The sequence below is a fragment of the Conger conger genome, chromosome 3 (assembly GCF_963514075.1).
Source record: "Conger conger chromosome 3, fConCon1.1, whole genome shotgun sequence".
In the NCBI taxonomy this organism is placed as follows: domain Eukaryota; kingdom Metazoa; phylum Chordata; class Actinopteri; order Anguilliformes; family Congridae; genus Conger; species Conger conger.
Genome location: NC_083762.1, coordinates 44,588,439 through 44,607,170, shown reverse-complemented (window position 1 = coordinate 44,607,170; position 18,732 = coordinate 44,588,439). Strand labels below are relative to the sequence as shown.

Sequence of the window (18,732 nt, the reverse complement as noted above, 5' to 3'; positions counted from 1 at the left end):
CAGTGTGAAGAAAGAAAGGATCTGCTCATGATCCAAAACGTAGGAGCTCATCTGTGAAGCACGGTGGAGGAAATGTCATGGCTTGTGCTTGCATGGCTGCTTCTGCAGTGGGCTCACTAATCTTTATTGATGAAGGAACTCATGATGGTAGCAACAGGATGAATTCAGAAGTCCATAGTGAGGAACGTCATGTAGCAAGCCAATGACATAAAACACACTGCCAACACAACAAAGTACTTCCTTAGAAAGTGGAAGGTTTTAGACTGACCAAGTCAATCACCTGACCTTCTAAAGAGGAGATGGAAGGGGAAAAAACCCTCAAAACAAACAACTAAAAGAGGCTGCAGTAAAAGCAAAAGATCACGAAAGAAGAATGCAACAGTTTGGTGATGTTGCAGGGTTAATGCAGTTATTGCAAGCAAGGGATATGCTACCAAATACTAAGTGTTTTTTCCTGTCATTTACTTTTCCCATACTTTTGCTCACCTAAAAATCTGGTGGTCTAATACCAATGTTCTAAGTATGTTCTAAGTAGGTTAACACATTTAGGTGTAAATAAAATAAAAGCTAAAATTCTGAACTCTTGTCTCATGTTCATCTTTTTATCTCAACCCCAAATGTATTCAGTGTACTGAAAAAACAAAGAAATTTGTCTTGCTGTTCCAATACTTTTGGAGGGGACTGTAGATCAGAATTATCTGGATTTTGAAATCTCTATTTTTGCAACACCAGATCAAATTTATCTTGTAGGATTTGTCCAGCTTTTTCAAATAATTTTCAGATAGGATCATTCTGATCCAGAGACCACAGGATCAGGACTACAGAATCTAGATTAGCAGTCGTTAGATACATCTCGATCTGTTGGTCGAAATAACAATACTCGACAAACGCGAGTGAACATGTTGGAAAACGTGTGATTCAGTTTGCATATTAGTCCTATTCATCTGCTTTAGTAGGTTACACAATATATAGGCCAAAGTCTTATTTCCCGTCCAACAGGTCCATCTGGATTCCGGTGTAGCAGGAAGAACTGTGAAATTCTTAAAGCATTCACAAATTGTTAAGGCTTGCAGTTTTCTTTCGACAACTTTTATTTTTGTTTGGTTCTAAAAAATATTTAGTTCTCCATTTAGAGTGGATATTGTGCTGGAAGGATTTATGTTAATTAATGAGCAATCACTGGATAAAAATGCACCCACTTGTCCCTACATCAACCTTGAATACATCCGGAATCCACCCTTTCAGTGGGATGAAGATTATCCAGATTTTCAAAATTTACACAAAATAAACAAAAACTAAATTTGATCTAGATAAAAAGTGATCAAAATGGGATATGATTATATCTAAAAATGGGATATTTCAGAACTAGAAGATGTGATCCTGATCCAAAAAAATAAATAATTCCAAACACAAAACCTTAATTTGAGTGTCTCTCATTGACTGCTCAGCTGGTCCATGTGGTTACAGTGCTGCGATTGGTAGGTCAGGGCCATTTGCTTGGGATTGTGGGTGATCACCCATAGCGAGGGACCTGCCGTTCTTCTGCAATATTATGAAGTTCTCTATTTAATTTATTTAACATACTGGGCCCTGGGGTGTTTCTCAATATCTGTTCTTGTCCATTGTAGTGTTCTCGTGAACATAATCTCTTACGGCCTAAGATCACAGCCTTAAGATCAGCTATTGGAGCTTGCTAGTCATTATGAAATTGGACTTAATCATAAATGATTGGTTAATCATAAGGCGTCAAAAGAAAACATTAGGGATATTATGAACTCTGTATTGTTGGAGAAAGGTGTGCTTAAATGAAATGCTTCCATAGCTCCTCTTATGCCCAAAGAGTCAAGTCTTTCTTCTGAGCAGCAAAAGGAGTTACTATTAATATAAATCGATGCAGAACAACAAATCCAGATGCAAAAGCTGGAGCTTGAGCATTATAAGGCTAGACTTAATCAGCGCTGGTAAACTGTCTGGTGGAGCTGGCCGGGGGTCTAGACCTTCTGATGGTAATTCTGACCCACACAACTTTGATGTACTCAGTAATTTAAAGTGGCTGCTCAGATTTGATGAAAGAGATGTAGACACATTTTTCTCTTTGTTTGAACATGTGGCTAATGTGAGAGATTGGCCAGATTCAACACGCACTCTGTTGTTACAATGTGTTTTTACCAGCAGGGTGCAGGAGGCTTGCTCGTCCCTTTGCACAGAGTATGCGTGTGACTATCAGTGCGTTAAGGCTGCTGTTTTACAAGCTTTAGGGTTGTCGGGGTGACATTGCTCAGGCCATAAGAGCAGTCATCTGGCAGTCGGAGGGTTGCTGGTTCGATCCCCTGCCCAGGCTGTGTCGAAGTGTCCCTGAGCAAGACACCTAACCCCCAAATGCTCCTGACGAGCTGGTTGGCGCCTTGCATGGCAGCCAATCGCCGTGAGTGTGTGTATGAATGGGTGAATGAGAAGCATCAATTGTACAGCGTTTTGGATAAAGGCGCTATATAAATTCCAACCATTTACCATTTACCATCTTTCAAGTTAGTCCCAGAAGCATACAGACAGAGATTTAGATCATGGAAGAAGGCAGAGAAGCAGACACGGTTTGTCTGAGACTCACTTTAATCAGTGGTGCACCACCTTGAATATTAAGACCTGAGATGATCTAAAAGATTTAGTCATCTTTGAACAGTTTAAGAACTCTGTGACAGATCAGATTGCTACCTATGTTAATGAGCACAAGGTTCAGACTGCATATGATGCTGCAAATGAGTATGTCCTGTGCTCATTCAGCTCATAGTTGGAATGCTGAATCCTCTGCCTGATTCTTGCCTCAAAAAGTGGGCTGGAATACGTTTGTCACTACTGTCATGCTAGTGGTCACTGGAAGTACGAGTGTTCACTTTTGAAAGACAAGAGTGAGGGTCTTGGTACGAAAACCAAAATCGTTACAAACTCCATTGGGTGCTGCTCCGGTCCGACACTGAGCATCTAAATAATTAACCCTGTAACGCTGTTCACTCACCATTTGTTTGTTTTTAGGAATGTTGCTTTTGCTGGTCAAATATGGCCTACTAAGCTGGGATATAAATATGTGATGCAAGCCTTCATTCAAACAAAGCTTGAAAATATGGCTTAAAATATGGTAATCCCACTCATTGACTCTCTCCGGTATTTTATTCATAACCCCTTAATAACTGATTTGATACTGATTTATTTATGCTGCTTGTATGCTTTGCTTACCTGCGCTGTGAATCCCTTACCCAATTCACTGCCTGTATGTCTTCACCGTTTTACCATGTATGTCTGCTTTTCATTGTCTGCTATATGTAGCTACCTTACCTGTCTGCTTGCTTGCAAGAAATGCAAATGTCTATATGACTGCTGCCTGCAATAATCATTTCTATTATTGTGTTTCAACAGTGCTGTATGCATGTTTTTTTACAATTACTTTACTTACATTATCTGTTTTTAATGTGATTTTTCCCTTGCATTTAACACCTTGCCCAGGGACTACAGTTGGAAATTAGCCAGCTGGCTAAAACTGGTGCATTTACAGTAATGTTTATTAATGTGCATCATCCCCGTTTCAACTAAATCAATTCACTAAACTATAACACCCCCACCACATTTCACAGATGAGGGGAGGTTTTTTGGTTCTTGGGTAGTTCCTTTTAGCGTCCATACTTTGCTCTTGTCTTCACTCAAATACAAGTCAATATTGCTCTCATTTATCCCCAAAACCTGTTTCCAGCAATCTGCAGCCTCTTATAGGTATTACTTAGCAAACCTTAACCTGGCCATCCGGTTTTTGCAGCCAACTAGTGTTTTGCATTTTGCAGTGTAGTCTCTGTAGATTTGTTAGAGACTACTCTGCAGAAGAATGCACACACACATCCACACAAGCCTCCTGAAGAGGGTTTCTGATCTGCTAGACAGGTGTTGGTTTTTTTTTTCTTAATTATGGCTTATATTCTTACTTCATCAACTGGAGAGGTCTTCTTTGACCTAACAGTCCCTTTGTAATTACTAATATTCTCTTTCTTCTAAATGATGTTCCAAACAGTTGATTTTGTTCAGCCTATTGTTTGGCTGACTGTATGTCTCTGACTGTCTTTTTCTTATTTCTCAGCTTCATAACGGCTTCCTTCACTGTCATTGGCATTGGTGCATCAAAAAGCTTTTATTTTATATAGAATTTTATATTTATGGTAAATGATTCGTTTAAAAATATTTATTACAGGGATATTCACTTGATTTGATCTGGTTTTGCCTATCCATCCATTATCCTAACCCGCTTATCCTGAACAGGGTCGCAGGGGGGCTGGAACCTATCCCAGTATACATTGGGCAAAAGGCAGGAATACACCCTGGACAGGTCGCCAGTCCATCGCAGGGCACACACACCATTCACTCACACACTCATACCTATGGGCAATTTAGACTCTCCAATCAGCCTAACCTGCATGTCTTTGGACTGCGGAAGGAAACCCACGCAAACACAGGGAGAATATGCAAACTCCACACAGACTGGGATTCGAACCCAGGACCTCCTTGCTGTGAGGCGGCAGTGCTACCCACTGCACCATCCGTGAAGACATGAATAAGAATATAAACTATGAGGTTACTAGAGTTTATTAGTGGAGTTTTGCCATAACGTAGTCCAGGTATGGGTGTGGTCCTCGAATTGCCCTGCTTCCTTCCCACAAACAGAGCCAGCGTGCCACAAGCACTATCAAGTTCATATGCAATCTCCATCACATGATTTATAATCTGGGAATTGTCATCCACAATATGAACCTGTTTTTAATTAAAATACTACTATTAGGGGTAGAATAGGATTTACATGGCTGGATCTTATTTCATACATTACTTATAAATGGAATGTGGTCATTTTGCCACAGAATTGCAGGAAATTAACGGAATTAGCAGTCCCGGTCATTACGAATAATTGTGAGTGCCTGCAACCCGTTACTTAAGTGGTGGGACTGCATCCCAGTGAGCTGTGGCCCAATTCAAGCACTGCCCTCCTCACATTACAAAATGTCTTTATGTCAGCGTAGGGTTTGTTCCATGTTCCCTTTTTACCAGGAGTCTTTAATAGATAGTAGAAAACCGTAGGCCAGCCAAGTATGCTATTGTTACAAAAACGAAGAATAGCCATTACCATTTCAGCATTCACCTTTGGAGGGCTTAATTTTGCATTATAATGTAATTTAGAACTTTGCCTATAAGATGTCATGCATCGAATGATGTACTTAGAAAGCACACAAAGTCAATGGTTAAAGACGGTTTTATTTGGAAACCCCAATCTGGGAAAATAAAATGAAACAGACAATATTTGTGATCTGGAAAAACACGTCCTCGTGAAACAAGTGTGACAAACAAAAAGAAATTAAGACCCCATTGATGCAGACTTGTAGCCTACAGAGCAAGGGTCATTACCTGTGAAAGTACCGTGATTATGCCCCTTTCAAGAGCAATGTGAAGAACTTACGATTCACACTGATGTGTGGGGGTGGGTGGGGGGTTCAAACAGCTCTGGTGTAAGATATATGCATCTCTATGAATGATATTGTGCCAAATGACAAATAAAATGGACAGATGGACATATTCTAAAAAATGAAACAAAATAGATTATTGGGTTTATATCCAATTTGTCTTTGGCTTTTTGACTGGGATTCTTTCTTTGGTCCAGTATGACTTACAACATCCAAGTCCTTCAGAATCGAATCATTCTTCACATAAATAATTTTGTTTAAATAAAGCAAGAACTGATATACTTTCTGCTCAACACTTATAAACATAAAATACACTGTCCATCAATGAAAATGAATCAACACTGATGGAGCAAGCATACCAGATGTTCTTTCCATAAAAAAAAAAAAATTCACACCACTCATTCTCTAGATCACAGGCATGTGCAGGATAGGGGTTCCTGGACTTATTATGAAAACAGCTCATGCAATAGGATGTATAAAATATGGTGTGCACAAATGTGTAAGAAAGACTAATGGTAATACTGTTCTCATAACTAACAAAGTCTAATTCAGACAAATAATGTGGAATTTGAAAAAGAAAAAACAAGCAAAAAAAAAAAAAAAAAAAAAAAAAAAAAACACCGTTCCACCATGACTTTTTTTCTTTGGTCTAGTGTGGCAGTCCATCATTTCTTCGTTCTTACTGGAAACAATATCAAACTAACTTTCTCATGCTGACAACTACACAACACTTACTTTGAATCCATTTGGTCATGGACTCTCTCCACCAGGGAGAGTGTTCTGTATCAAAAATAAAGGTAATACATAGAAAGTTTGTGGATTATAAACTTCACTGGTTATACTTACATAGTGGCACAGTCTTGGATTATAATGGAAGCGGGGTAAACCAATAAGAGACCTTATGCATATATTATTGGCATATGCCTTGGCAATGACAGACCGCATTATATGTCACATAAAATTTTGACAGATAATGTCAATGCCATTTCAGCTCCCCCATGATTAACCTTGCATAGAAACAGCAAATAGTCAATTTAGCATCAATTGAAATTAATAAAAAATAACCCATTTCAGAACAAGAAACAAAAGAATAGACACCCGCCACACAGCCCCACACTCAGGTCTCCATGTAAACGGATATATTTGGGCCTTACTGCGAAGATAACTTATTAAGAGGGTGGGCTGTAAACGTCAATGATCTCTTATTATTTTGGCCTATATACAGACTTGGCCAAATGCTGCACATTTCCTTAAAAGAACAGAGAGCTAAAAGAGAAGAGCAGACAGGTCTCTGATAGATATAACTGGGAGGGGAGGGTTGGGATTGTGGTCCAAAAAAACGGCAGCTCCTAGGAATCAACGGTGTCGCTACGCTTGGGGATGGGGGGGCAATGGAGGTGCACCCCTTTCTTTTTTTCCAGGGCCTGCGAACAGACAGAAGGCATTAGGTAGGGCAGAACTACAACAGATGGACGGACCCAGCTGACCAAAGCTTGGCCGGCAGGGGGGAGAATGCGGACAGCTAGCCTCACCTCTGCTGTCGTTCTTGCTCATCTTGCTGGGGTAGGTCTTCTGGAAAGGCATGTACGGCTCTGGTGGGGGCAGGTCTGATACTGGATGGAAGGAGAACCTGCCTTCCCAATCATCTGCACAAGACAAATGCACACACATCAGTCTTCACCTTCAGCCTTCAATGCATATTGGAGTAGCAGTAGCCTACCTACTTCAGAATGAAGAAATGCACCTTACAGAAACTCCGAAGCAATCACAAGAGAGATTGTTTTCAGACAAGTTAGATGGTTAGATAGAACTATGACCACATTTCAAATACACGATACCTCGTGTAAAGAAGACGGCTTTGGAGTTTTCTGCTTCGGAGTCAATTTGAAGGAGGCTACTGACTCCTATAGGCTTCAAGTCTTTATGCTAAGTTAACATGTTATGCTGACATGGAAACTGAGCCAGTCGGGGGAAAAGGTATATTTCCCAAAACATTGGTGTATTCCTTTAAGTACCCTGCCATCTGAGAAATCTAGTGTGCTGAAATTACAGCTGCCCTGGCTTTTTTACATTTTCATCCCTGATTTCTGGAAGATTCAGCAGGGTCTTTTGGTTTCTGGACTTAGAACCATTCAGATATATTCTCAGGTCTTCAAACATGCACTGCATCCACTCATTCTCAAGTCTGGGGATGTGAAGTCCATTCCAACTTTAATCTTCCTTTAATTCGTTCACACAGTAGTTCACAACCCCAAGGCACAATAGATCGAATTTTCACCAAAAGTATTTTTGGCGGTTCAGTTTTTATTTAATCAGTCGTTAGCACTTGGTTCCAAAACGGTTCTGACTTATTCAAGTGTAGAGTTGCATACTTCATATGTTGACTTTTTCAACATTGCAGGAAAGTTCAACAACTTCTGTGCAGATCATTTTTGTAAAACCTTTCTACAGTGATATGCAGATTTTACCTTGCATTCCCGATCAGTCCACAAACAATTTTATCAAAAGGCTGTTTCCCAGTCTTCCAGATTTTGTCTCGACTCCAACAGTTCCCCTTACTTTAAATTTTTAATGAGGTTTCGGACAGTGGAAATTCCAAGCTAGAAGCATTAAGATATCACCTTATTGCATTTCCACTGCTTTATAACAGTCAATTACCTTGTTTTTAAAAAACCCTAGCCAGATACTTAAAGGAGCCTATAGTTGTTGAATAAGCAGAACACCCTGAGAAGTTATAAGGGTCAGAATATTTATTAAGCTCTGGAATTATCGTCACTTGACTTAAGCCGTAAAGAGTCAATCACGTTTTGAGACTTTAAAATTGAGTATTAATGGATCAAATGGAAAGGTACATACACTCAGTGAGCACTTCATTATATATGACTTATTTTTTAGATTTATTGGTCTTCTACTGCTGTAGCCTATGCACTGAAGAGGTTTGATGCGTTGTGTGTTAAGAGATGCTCTTCTACATACCACTGTTATTATGCGTGTTTATATGCGTTACTGTCACCTGTCAGCTTTGACCAGTATGGCCCTTCTCCACTGACCACTCGCATTAACAAGGCATTTCCGAGGAGATTAGCAGTTTATTCAAACCACCAACATTTCATGGTCAAAGTCACTTAGATCACATTCCTTCCCCATTCTGACATTTGGTTTGAACAACAGCTTAACCTCTTGACCATGTCTACAGGTGTTTATGCATTTAGTTGCTGCCACATAATTGGCTGATTAAATATTTGCAAGCTGTTGTACAGGTCTACATAATGAAGTGCTCAGTTAGTGTACATGTTCACACATTTAGTTTACTATTTTCTTGCTGAATTTAACCAAAAATAGTAATTGTGCATTCAAATTGGCAGAGATATATAAAGGTTAAGTTGTACCTTGAAGAGATTGTGTGCTTCTTTTCACTTAGGGATTAATTGACCAGGGGCGCCCAAACCATACCACTGTACATTTTCCTACAAACAGTTTGTTTAATGTGGGGTGTGCAAACTAATGTGGAAATATCTTAGGCAAAGTCCAAATCACAAAATATTTACTGCACTCATTTTAATTATGCTGAAGCACATGGAACCATATATAGTAGCAAGTTATGCATGGTGGATGCTGAATTCATATTGGTTTTAGAATTTGCTTTAGAAGATAAACACAACCGAGAGCTGTCGACTAGCAGCCGAGAGCGCTTCCTTTTCCCCCTCAGAGAAAACATATTATGCAAACCCGATTATGTTGAGTCTCCTCAAAGGAATGTGCAAACACAATGGACCTACATTTTCCTAAATCAAATTTGCCTGTATTTTTCAAATTAATATTGAGATAGTCTAACCAAGTCTGAATGCCCGAGACCAGACCAGATTTTGACCCTCAGTGAAATCCAGTTCGGATCCAGACAATGCCTCTCATTATTTGTTACATTACATTACAGTCATATAGAGTGATGTACACTAAAGTGCATAACCATAACCAGGGACAAGTGTGCTGAAAGACTCAGGAGGGAGGTACAGTTCCAAATGCTAGAAGTGTTACTACCCAAGTGACCAAAGATCCCCTAATACTTTCTGTGATGCAGACGCGTTACAGTTTTCACCCATTTGAAGGCTAAGCATGTTGAATACACATTATAAGATGTTTGAATAAAATTATGTTGTTATGATATTGAATAATATTGCATACTTTCTATGTATTCACAGTCATTAAACAAGATTAACAGGATAATCACAGCGCTCAACCAGTTTTTTTTCTGATTAATACAGCCAAATATGATCGGCTTCAGCTGGGTGCATCCAGAAGACTGGATTACATTTTGCACTGCAAACTAAAAAATGGAAAATGACAGCTATTTTTGTTTGGCAACCAAGTTTAGTTTGTTAATCTGTTGTTGAACATCTGTTCAACTGCTGGATAAACACTGACTCAGAAAAATAAAAGTTTGTTGATAATGAAGAGTAGTCTGCATTTAGGTCCGATGGCTCTGAATGTTGTGAATTGACAGACATAGTACGATTAGCTTGGCTCTGGTTAATTTTTTCTGACTAACCAAACGTCTTAGTAAATGGGAGAAATTTGTTGCATAATAAATGCACTTATTAATGACACCCTGGTCGCAAATATATAGGCCATGTCATGTGGGAAACAGTTTTACAGAAACTTTGGAAAAATAGCAGTTTGATCCTAAAATATGCATACTTCGATCAAATTCTGTTTTTTTTTTTTTTTTTTATACTTGAATCAGCATGGAACACAAACCGAAAGCACAACATAACAAAAATGTGTGTGGGCCTTTAAACCAAAAGAGGCTGACTGTAAGCTGCGCATTCAATGTGGTTTTCATGTCAGCGTATTTAAAGCAGAAATGAGGTTGGGTGAAGCAACCTCCAGTGCTGCCTGCACTCTTGCCTGAGGGGTTATGGTGGGAGTTCTGGAATCCATTTCCTATCGGAGGAGGTGGTGGAGGTGGGGCACCTCCTGCACCGGGGCGGTCGGGCGGGGGCGGTGGTCTGCTTCCGCCTCTGGATGGCTCTGCGCCCAGCCGATTTGGTGGGGGAGGGACTGGTGATGACCTCATGCTTCCTCCTCCTGTCCTACCCCCTGGGGGTGGGGGTGGGAGGGGTCCTGAAATGGCACCCAATCAGAGATACTTGAATTAAGGCCAAGAGGTAAAAAATCAGCACCATGGAACCCCTTCAATCATGCTTACATTCTTCAGGCCTAGTATCACAATGCTTTATACTGGGGATGAAATTTAAAAGTGATGTTGTTTAGAAGCAACAACATCAATCTAGACAATACATTTCCCAACATTTCACTACCACATGTGGAGAAGTAGGAGACTCTTGCATGCAACAGTAGGGCCATTCTGTGTCAACTCAGATAAAGAGCACTGCGCTGCATTTCTTCAATTTATTAATTGATGCCCCCCCCCTACATTTTAGAAGGCTCTAGCACAAAAATTAAGCAGCTCAAAGATCAAATCTTTAAAAAATTATTTATGATTTTTCCCTTTTTCTCCCAATTTAGTAGCCAATTGTACCCCCCTCTATTTGAATTAGAGTCAGTGTTAGATACACCGCTCACACCCCGCCCCCTGGCGGGCCGAGGAAGAGCGACACGCCTTCTTCAAGACGTCTCATCTCTCTAATCGTGTCCGTGGTTCCAAGGTGTCCGAGGTTCTTATTGTGCGGCGATCAGCTAACCCTGCCAAGATCCGCCCTCTGGAGCGGCAATCCAATTATGCCACTCCACACTGGAACTGCAAGTCCGCTGCATCTTAGCCTGTTGCGCCACCGCAAATGCTGCGGGGCACTTCATTTGAGCGAACACGGAATGGCCCAGAATTATTCTCCACTAATGACATTTCAGTTCAAGTTGGCTGTGATGGTTCAGTCTTCATTGTAGGCAAGCTAAGCCCTACTGTTTGCCAGATAAAACACAAGGAAAGGAAAGGAATTTAAATGGCGTCATGTGATCCCAACCATACATTCCTCCAGATAGTAACGATTGTGTTTTTTGTTTTTTTGGTTTACATTCTAACCGTAATCAGGTATTAAACTCCAGCTGTTAAGTCAGACAGTTTAAAAAAAAAGTTGTGGACTGCAGTGCCGAAGTCCTCATAAAAGCTCCAAAAAAGGCAGGCTTATCAAGACCTCAAAATTTTAAGGTTCTGCCTCACATTTCCAACAAATTAGTTTGTGTCATAAATATGTTTATAAGGCGCTCAATATGCATGTGAAGTTTTACACAAAAACAGTGCTTAAAAGCATGAATGCTAAATTGAAAAGGTTGTATCTGCTTGGAGCCCGTTGACGTATCTTTGAAGCTCAATACCCCTCATTGGTGAAGGCACATGACTGGGACCCAGAATGTTAGTGGTCGAGCCTCGGTATATCCACAATAAGATCCACACAGCTGCTGGGCCCTTGAGCAAGGCCCTTAACCCTGCATTGCTCCAGGGGGATTGTCCCCTGCGTAGTCTAATCAGCTGCAAGTTGCTTTGGATAAAAGCGTCATTATTATTGTTACTTGGCTTCCTACCTGAGCGCCCAGGTGGATGCCGGCCAGGGGGGGGTGGTCTCTCGTTGGGAGGGGGTGGAAGGGGGCCGGACCGCCCCGGCGGAGGTGCAGGGGGGGCGTGAGAGTTGAGGGACACGTTCCTCTGGGGCAGTCTAGGCGTGTGTTCATCGCCTCCAGGGGTTGGGGGCAGGGGCGGGGGGCCGGGTCTGCCGGGGGGTAGAGGAGGTCCGCTGCTGGCCGAAAAGCGGGAGGAAGACATCGCTGGCTTGTTGTTGAGAGACGGGGGCGGAGGCGGCCCGTCCCGAGGCATGGACGGCCTGTTCGCCGTGGGCACCGGAGGAGGGGGGCGGTCGTCGGAGGGCCTGCCGGGAGCTGGGGGCAGGGGCGGCCGGCCACTGCTGGGGATGGGCGGGGGCCCGCTGACCGACGGTTGGCGGCCGAACGGGCCGCTGGTTGAGGATCGTCCCGGGAAGCTGGGGGGTGCGCCTCGCCCCCCACCTGGGCCTTTGTTCTGGAAGCCTCCTTGGTTGGGGCGTGGGGTATTGGGCACTGGGGGCGGGCCCCCTCCCACATCATGTCTTGATGGAGTCGCGCGGGACTTGGGTAGGTCTGGTGCCCTTCCCCCTGGGACCGGGGGGGCTCCAGGGAGTCGAGGCGGTCCTCCTCCCATGCCCCCGGCTGAGGGTTTGGGACCTGAGGACCTTCCTCCAGGAGGCATCAGGGGAGGTTTGACAGCACCGGAGTCTGAGGCATAAGAGAAGTAAGTTAAGAATATAAAGAGTACTGCAGCACAGTGAAAAACAAACTTTATGCAAATAATTCGAATAGAGCATCCTCATTTAGTGCTCTTCACAGTTTCTCCAGATAACTTACCGTTGCTGTCTCTGTTCCCAGCGGATCGGAGCTTAGGCATCCCACCCTGGAAGAGCCCACCAAGACCTCCAGGAGCTCCTCCACCAAACCCTCCCCCTCCCCCACCACCTCCACCTCCACCTCCACCTCCACCTCCACCTCCACCTCCACCACCTTTGGGCTCTGTCAAAACAAAATCAAAGCATTCTCATTTAACAGAACAGACACAACTCCAGTGTAGCATTACCCAGCTCACGCACAGGTGTACACAGTCCACAAAAAAGAACACATTCAATCCATCTAAGAGGGAGAGCTGAAGCCACAATCAGTTTAAATCTTCACAACCAATTAAATACACTTCAGTACAATGCACAATAAAGGGAACCGATGCTACTGGGAACTGTAAAAGGTTTTTGGACACTTGCAATGCTTGTTCTGGACAGAAATATCACAATAGGGGGGGATGGCCATATATGCTGAGACAATATGACCAGTCAGCATCAGTCAAGCACAAAGCACTCCTCGCCTGAAAAAAGCTGGCAGCCAGAACTGCTCAAGCCCTCCTGGACAATGACTCCACATACTCATTTCTAATGGATGTCAAAATGAGTTTCTCCATCTCTGCACTGTGCTCAAATGACCAAGGATAATATGTGGAAGCTGAGAGGCCTGCTTAAATCTCATTATGTGAGCGCTCTTCCTGCTTAGCCAACATTCCATTAAAAACGATCATATCTTAACTGATACCTTCTGTGGGCTTTGCTCAGCGCAGGCACCCAACCATGGTCAGACAAATGTTCAGAATAAAGCTTTCAAAATGCCAGGTCATTAGCCACGACACCAAATAAATATTTCATAAGTGAAAGAGCAGTACGATATGACATGTTATACAATGTGGCAATTGGCTAAAGGCTAAAATTCTCTACGACTGTTTACTTACTGTCAAAAACTGGGGCGCTCCTGTCATTCGTGACCGCCTTCTTCAGTCGAGCACCCTTTGAGATGTCTGATAATAATGCATTTCGTCCATGCTGTTCGGACCGGTTGAGGGACGGCTTTTCTGTATTTGCCTAAAATGAAATTGCAACACAATGACCAAGAGTGGAACAACTCTCAGCAGTAGCTTACACTGCCCACAAGGGGACATTGTAGTGCAGCAGCAATTACAAATGCTCAATTGGAAACCAGAGGCACAGAAGGTTGTATTCCCAAAATACAGGAAGTACAATGAAGCCCTTCAGTCAACCGACATGTCGAATAAATGGAGCACGCAAACTATCCAATGTCCTGACAGCTGGGCTAAGAACGGCAAATTGGCCAGAATACAAGGGTTTTAACACCTTTACTCTTTCAAAAACTGCAGTGGGATCCTCACTGATGACAGTGAATCTGGCTGTCAGTTTAAAGTTGTATTAAAAGGATACGGCCTTCTATCACTGTTCTGGACCAATGGAGTTCGCTTTAGTCCAGAGGGAAGTGTGCAAGCTAGTTGCCCACCAACATCTCTAACAACAACTTACTTTTCCCAGGAGGTCTCCCATCTAGGGACTAACGAAGCACACATGCTTAGATTCAGCATTTAGTTTGGTACAGCCACTGGATCTACCACAAACAGCTAATTCAGAAAAAATATTAAACTGACCCAATAACAAAGTCATGAGATTAAATCCGAGGGAATATATTCCATTCTCACATTCTCAGGGAGTTATTAATCATTGCGATAAATGGCTGTTTTATGACTCTTTAGTGGGCAAAGGAACAAAGCAGTAATCTAATATAACTGTTGTGCGGTGTAAATATTTAAAATAAAAAGTACAGTTTACCAAAGCAAGTGTAGGCGGAGGAGGAGGCGCAGGGGGAGGTGGTGGTGGAGGCACTGGCATCTCGGCCCCTTTGTAATCCTTTCACTTCTCACACCTGAGGGATAGAGCACACACAATCACCACACCGGTCACTCCAAATCTACAGAACACACACACACACAATCACCACACCGGTCACTCCAAATCTACAGAACACACACACACAATCACCACACTGGTCACCCCAAATGTACAGAACACACACAATCACCACACTGGTCATCCCAAATGTACAGAACACACACACACACACACACATACACACACACACACACACACACACACACACACACACACACACACACACACCACACAGGTCACCCCAAATCTACAGAACACACACAATCACCACACTGGTCACCCCAAATGTACAGAACACACACACACACACACACACACACAGGTCACCCCAAATCTACAGAACACACACACACAATCACCACACTGGTCATCCCAAATCTACAGAACACACACAATCACCACACTGGTCACCCCAAATGTACAGAACACACACACACACACACACACACACACACACAGGTCACCCAAAATGTACAGAACACACACACACAATCACCACACTGGTCACCCCAAATGTACAGAACACACACACAATCACCACACTGGTCACCCCAAATGTACAGAACACACACACAATGACACCAAACACACCAAATGGACAAAATGCACAAAATATATTTCACACTTCTGATACAAGCTGATATACAAAGCATTCGCTTCTGTATGTAGATCCAGTGGGCAAGAGAGGACAAGCTCACAAAAATGTCATAATCTCTCTAGGCTCATCACCTCAAGGTAAATGTTTGGAATGTTTGGTTTCCATAAGAAATCAAGTTACAAGTCAGCGGTCTGTTTCAAGTCTTTAAATTAGCACAAAATGTAGTATGTATTAAAGCCATAGTGATTTTCAAAATATCAGAAAGCTACTGTATGGCTTATTGCACAGAAACAGATTTGCATTTTTATGTAACTGCCAACTGGCTAACAGCATCCTGCTTTAAAAAAAGAAAAATAAATTGTTAATATTTAACCCTCATATTATGTTAAATTTTTAAGACAGCTTTTATGATTGGGGTCAAATTGGCCCCAACAGTTTGTAATTTTTCTACACTGTGTGTGTAACCTCCTTATTATCTCCCAAATGAATAGCATTTCATCCATAAATATAAAAAAAGCTATGAGAAGCATCTCATTTTAGAGTCTGAGGCAAGTTAAAGTTTGAAACCTGTATGGGAAAGTATCACCAGAATCATCCACAAAGAAATCAGAGATAAAATAAAAATATTTGCACAGCTAGAGGGTAAAGCTAACCACACAAAACACAAAACACCTTTGTATGCAAAGTTTCTACAGGACTCATAGTGGTACAATTCATCAATACAAGGACATTTGAGTGTTGAAATATCCTTGCAAGAAAGGATTGAATACTTTTTGAGTACAGAAAATATACAAAAGTGATGGATTACATATTTAGGTATGTGTACCAGTGTCACACTGATTTTACATTATTGTGAATGTGATATCAATGTTTAATCAGCATGAAGGGCACATTTAAATGCTTTATAATGGACAAAAAGCATTGTATTTGTTTTAGGAGAGGTTTTGTATGGAATTTTGGACCCCTATATGTTATATGTTGAACACCATGCAGATGAAAAGATTGTAATTCTCACTTGGAAATGATGTAGAAGTGAGTTCGATGAGTCAAAGCATTAGATGTGTAGTACTGTGATTATTTTATTTTATTTGCAGCAATGCACAATTTTACTTCGGCATTTACTTGTGCATTTCAGACTTGTGACCAAAAGGTTTATGATCCGTTTTACATTTGTGACCCTTCACTTCATTTATACCTAAATTATTAAAATAAGGTAAACTTGCATGCGTCTAGCACCAATTAAGCCATTTTCCAAATCTCAGTGATGTTCGCATCCAGAGTTATAAAGCCTTAAATAGAACACTACATAAACATGCAAGGATTGGCCAGATTTGGCCTCTGTGCAAAGCAGCATTAAACCAGCATTTTATTAAATTAATAATATACTTCCAGTGGACCCAGAAGCATTTATATAGCTATTTAATTCACAGGGAATATGCGAAGTAGCATACTACATAAAGTATATCATCCTTTCTGTTAGCAGAAACACAATTTCAAACATTTTAAAGTTTATATTTTAACAAAATCTATATCCATCTGTTTTAAGGGTTAGCATCAGTCTTTTTGACCAAAATAATCAAGCTCAGTTAAAATATATTCTTTCAAATGCCAGAACCAGGACGTAAAGACTGTTCAAATATAGCCCAAGAGCATGAGTTAGCAGCTCTGCACAAGCTGTTGAGGCCTGTGAGAACTAGAGTAAAATAACAGCCTGCATCTTACTTACTGTCATTCTGCCATTAGGTTTCACAAAATGGCCATAGTACACTCAGTAAACTCCTCCTTCCTCAATTCCCCTGGAAATAAAACGCTGCAAATCTAGCAAATAGTTTTAAAATGGCTTTTGAGAAAGAAACCATTTCCTGCATTTCCAGGCTTCACTATCCAATCAGATGGCTTTGTGTGTTCTCAGTGCTCCGCAGTATGCCAATGCAGTGCTGGATTTGCATGTCAAAAATGAAACAAATGAGATGGGTCTGCTGGAGGCCCTCAGTTTCCTGTGAGAGGTCAACAGGAAGATCTGTGCACTAAACGCAAAACCCACAGCCATCCTGTCTCAGCAACAGTACACCTTCCCTTCGCATGTCAATTTCTAAACTCATGCTAACCCACGAAGTTACAAAAGTGACCATTTTAATAATGATAAGAGTAATCAGCGTCATCGTCAGTGTCATGTTTGCGACCGCATTCTTTTCCCTTTTGTGTATTCCTTACTGACAAAGTCTGCTCTTCTTATTTCCACCAAACAGCCAAATGAACATCCACATCAGGACTAACCTGAGGGTTCCAATAAAAGGCATCCCATGCATGGATCCAACCCATACAGTTGCAGCTCTGCCAACAGATGCACTGCTCCTCACCTGACACTGGCGTACAGAAGCCCCCACACATTCCACTGGCTCGGCTTCCTGACCCACTGAGTACACAGAATACGCACGGCCACAAAAACGACTGCGTCATTGCTCAATTCCACCGGAAAACACAAACACTTTACCACACTCGCAGGGGCATTTAACGTCGCAACTTCCTGAAAATAAATCAGAAACGTTCTTTTTTTTACAAAGATTGCAAAACAACCAAACCTTTTTATTTTTAGGTCTTTTGCCAACTGCAGGAACATGCTGCAACTAAGCAGCCTATTAAATCGACATCTCTGACCGCCATGAAACCAATCTAATGCCTCTACCCATCAATCACTGTGCACACATTCACCTTCTGCCAAAAGGCGAGAGACAGACAGTCCTTTCAGGAGGTGGGTTATATCCAAACAGCCCTCGGGAATACATAGAAAAACATCCAGGCTCCTCACCAGCTCCAGCTCCATGACAGAGACAAATACCTCTCTTACCCAACTGTGATATCACCATGGTAATGCTTATTGCAGTTTACTTTCATGTCCACCTCCTCCTTTCCAATTTAAAGCTGTATCTGTCCTGTAAATAGGCCCAAGGGTACAAGGATGTCCTGCAGTCCTTCGGTCTTCCCCCTTTCATCCGCTTTAATGCTGGTCTGTAACAAATGCTCCACCTCATGAGGCTACATCCAATGCATGTACAATAAAGCTGAGTGAACATGTAGCCACTGCTCAGCAGTGCCACCATTGAACCTTTCCACTCCTGTGGTAAAACACGGTGAATACTGCAGCTACTCGTTCTGTCAGGCCTGCTGTCATGTCAGACGTTGCCATTGCATTCCAGTATAAATAGAGTCAGTTCCTGTGAGATGAGTCGTCGATGACACACACACACATGCTCTGGCACATTTGACCTTTTTTGCTCCACTATGTACAATAGAGCTTCCTGATAGGCTGCTGTCTCCAAAGCCCCTGAAG

At 41.9% G+C, this 18,732-nt stretch overlaps 1 protein-coding gene across 7 annotated transcripts in view; it reads right to left on the bottom strand.

Annotated features, from left to right (window-relative positions):
* Positions 1-5,263: 5,263 nt before the first annotated feature.
* wipf1a (WAS/WASL interacting protein family, member 1a) overlaps positions 5,264-18,732 on the bottom strand; it is a 28,874-nt gene continuing 15,405 nt past the window's right edge. For 5 of the 7 annotated variants that reach the window (XM_061233420.1, XM_061233425.1, XM_061233422.1 and 2 more), the window contains exons 2-8: positions 14,684-14,777; positions 13,801-13,930; positions 12,882-13,043; positions 12,030-12,752; positions 10,395-10,610; positions 7,022-7,135; positions 5,264-6,913 (exon numbers count right to left, since the gene is read on the bottom strand). In XM_061233420.1, the coding sequence (XP_061089404.1) occupies positions 6,858-6,913; positions 7,022-7,135; positions 10,395-10,610; positions 12,030-12,752; positions 12,882-13,043; positions 13,801-13,930; positions 14,684-14,743 (1,461 nt within the window). In that variant the 5' untranslated portion in view covers positions 14,744-14,777 and the 3' untranslated portion in view covers positions 5,264-6,857. Of the gene's footprint in view, positions 6,914-7,021; positions 7,136-10,394; positions 10,611-12,029; positions 12,753-12,881; positions 13,044-13,800; positions 13,931-14,683; positions 14,778-17,127; positions 17,641-17,678; positions 17,830-18,732 lie in introns of those variants that run through there. The other 2 variants (XM_061233424.1, XM_061233423.1) reach the window with 2 other exon arrangements.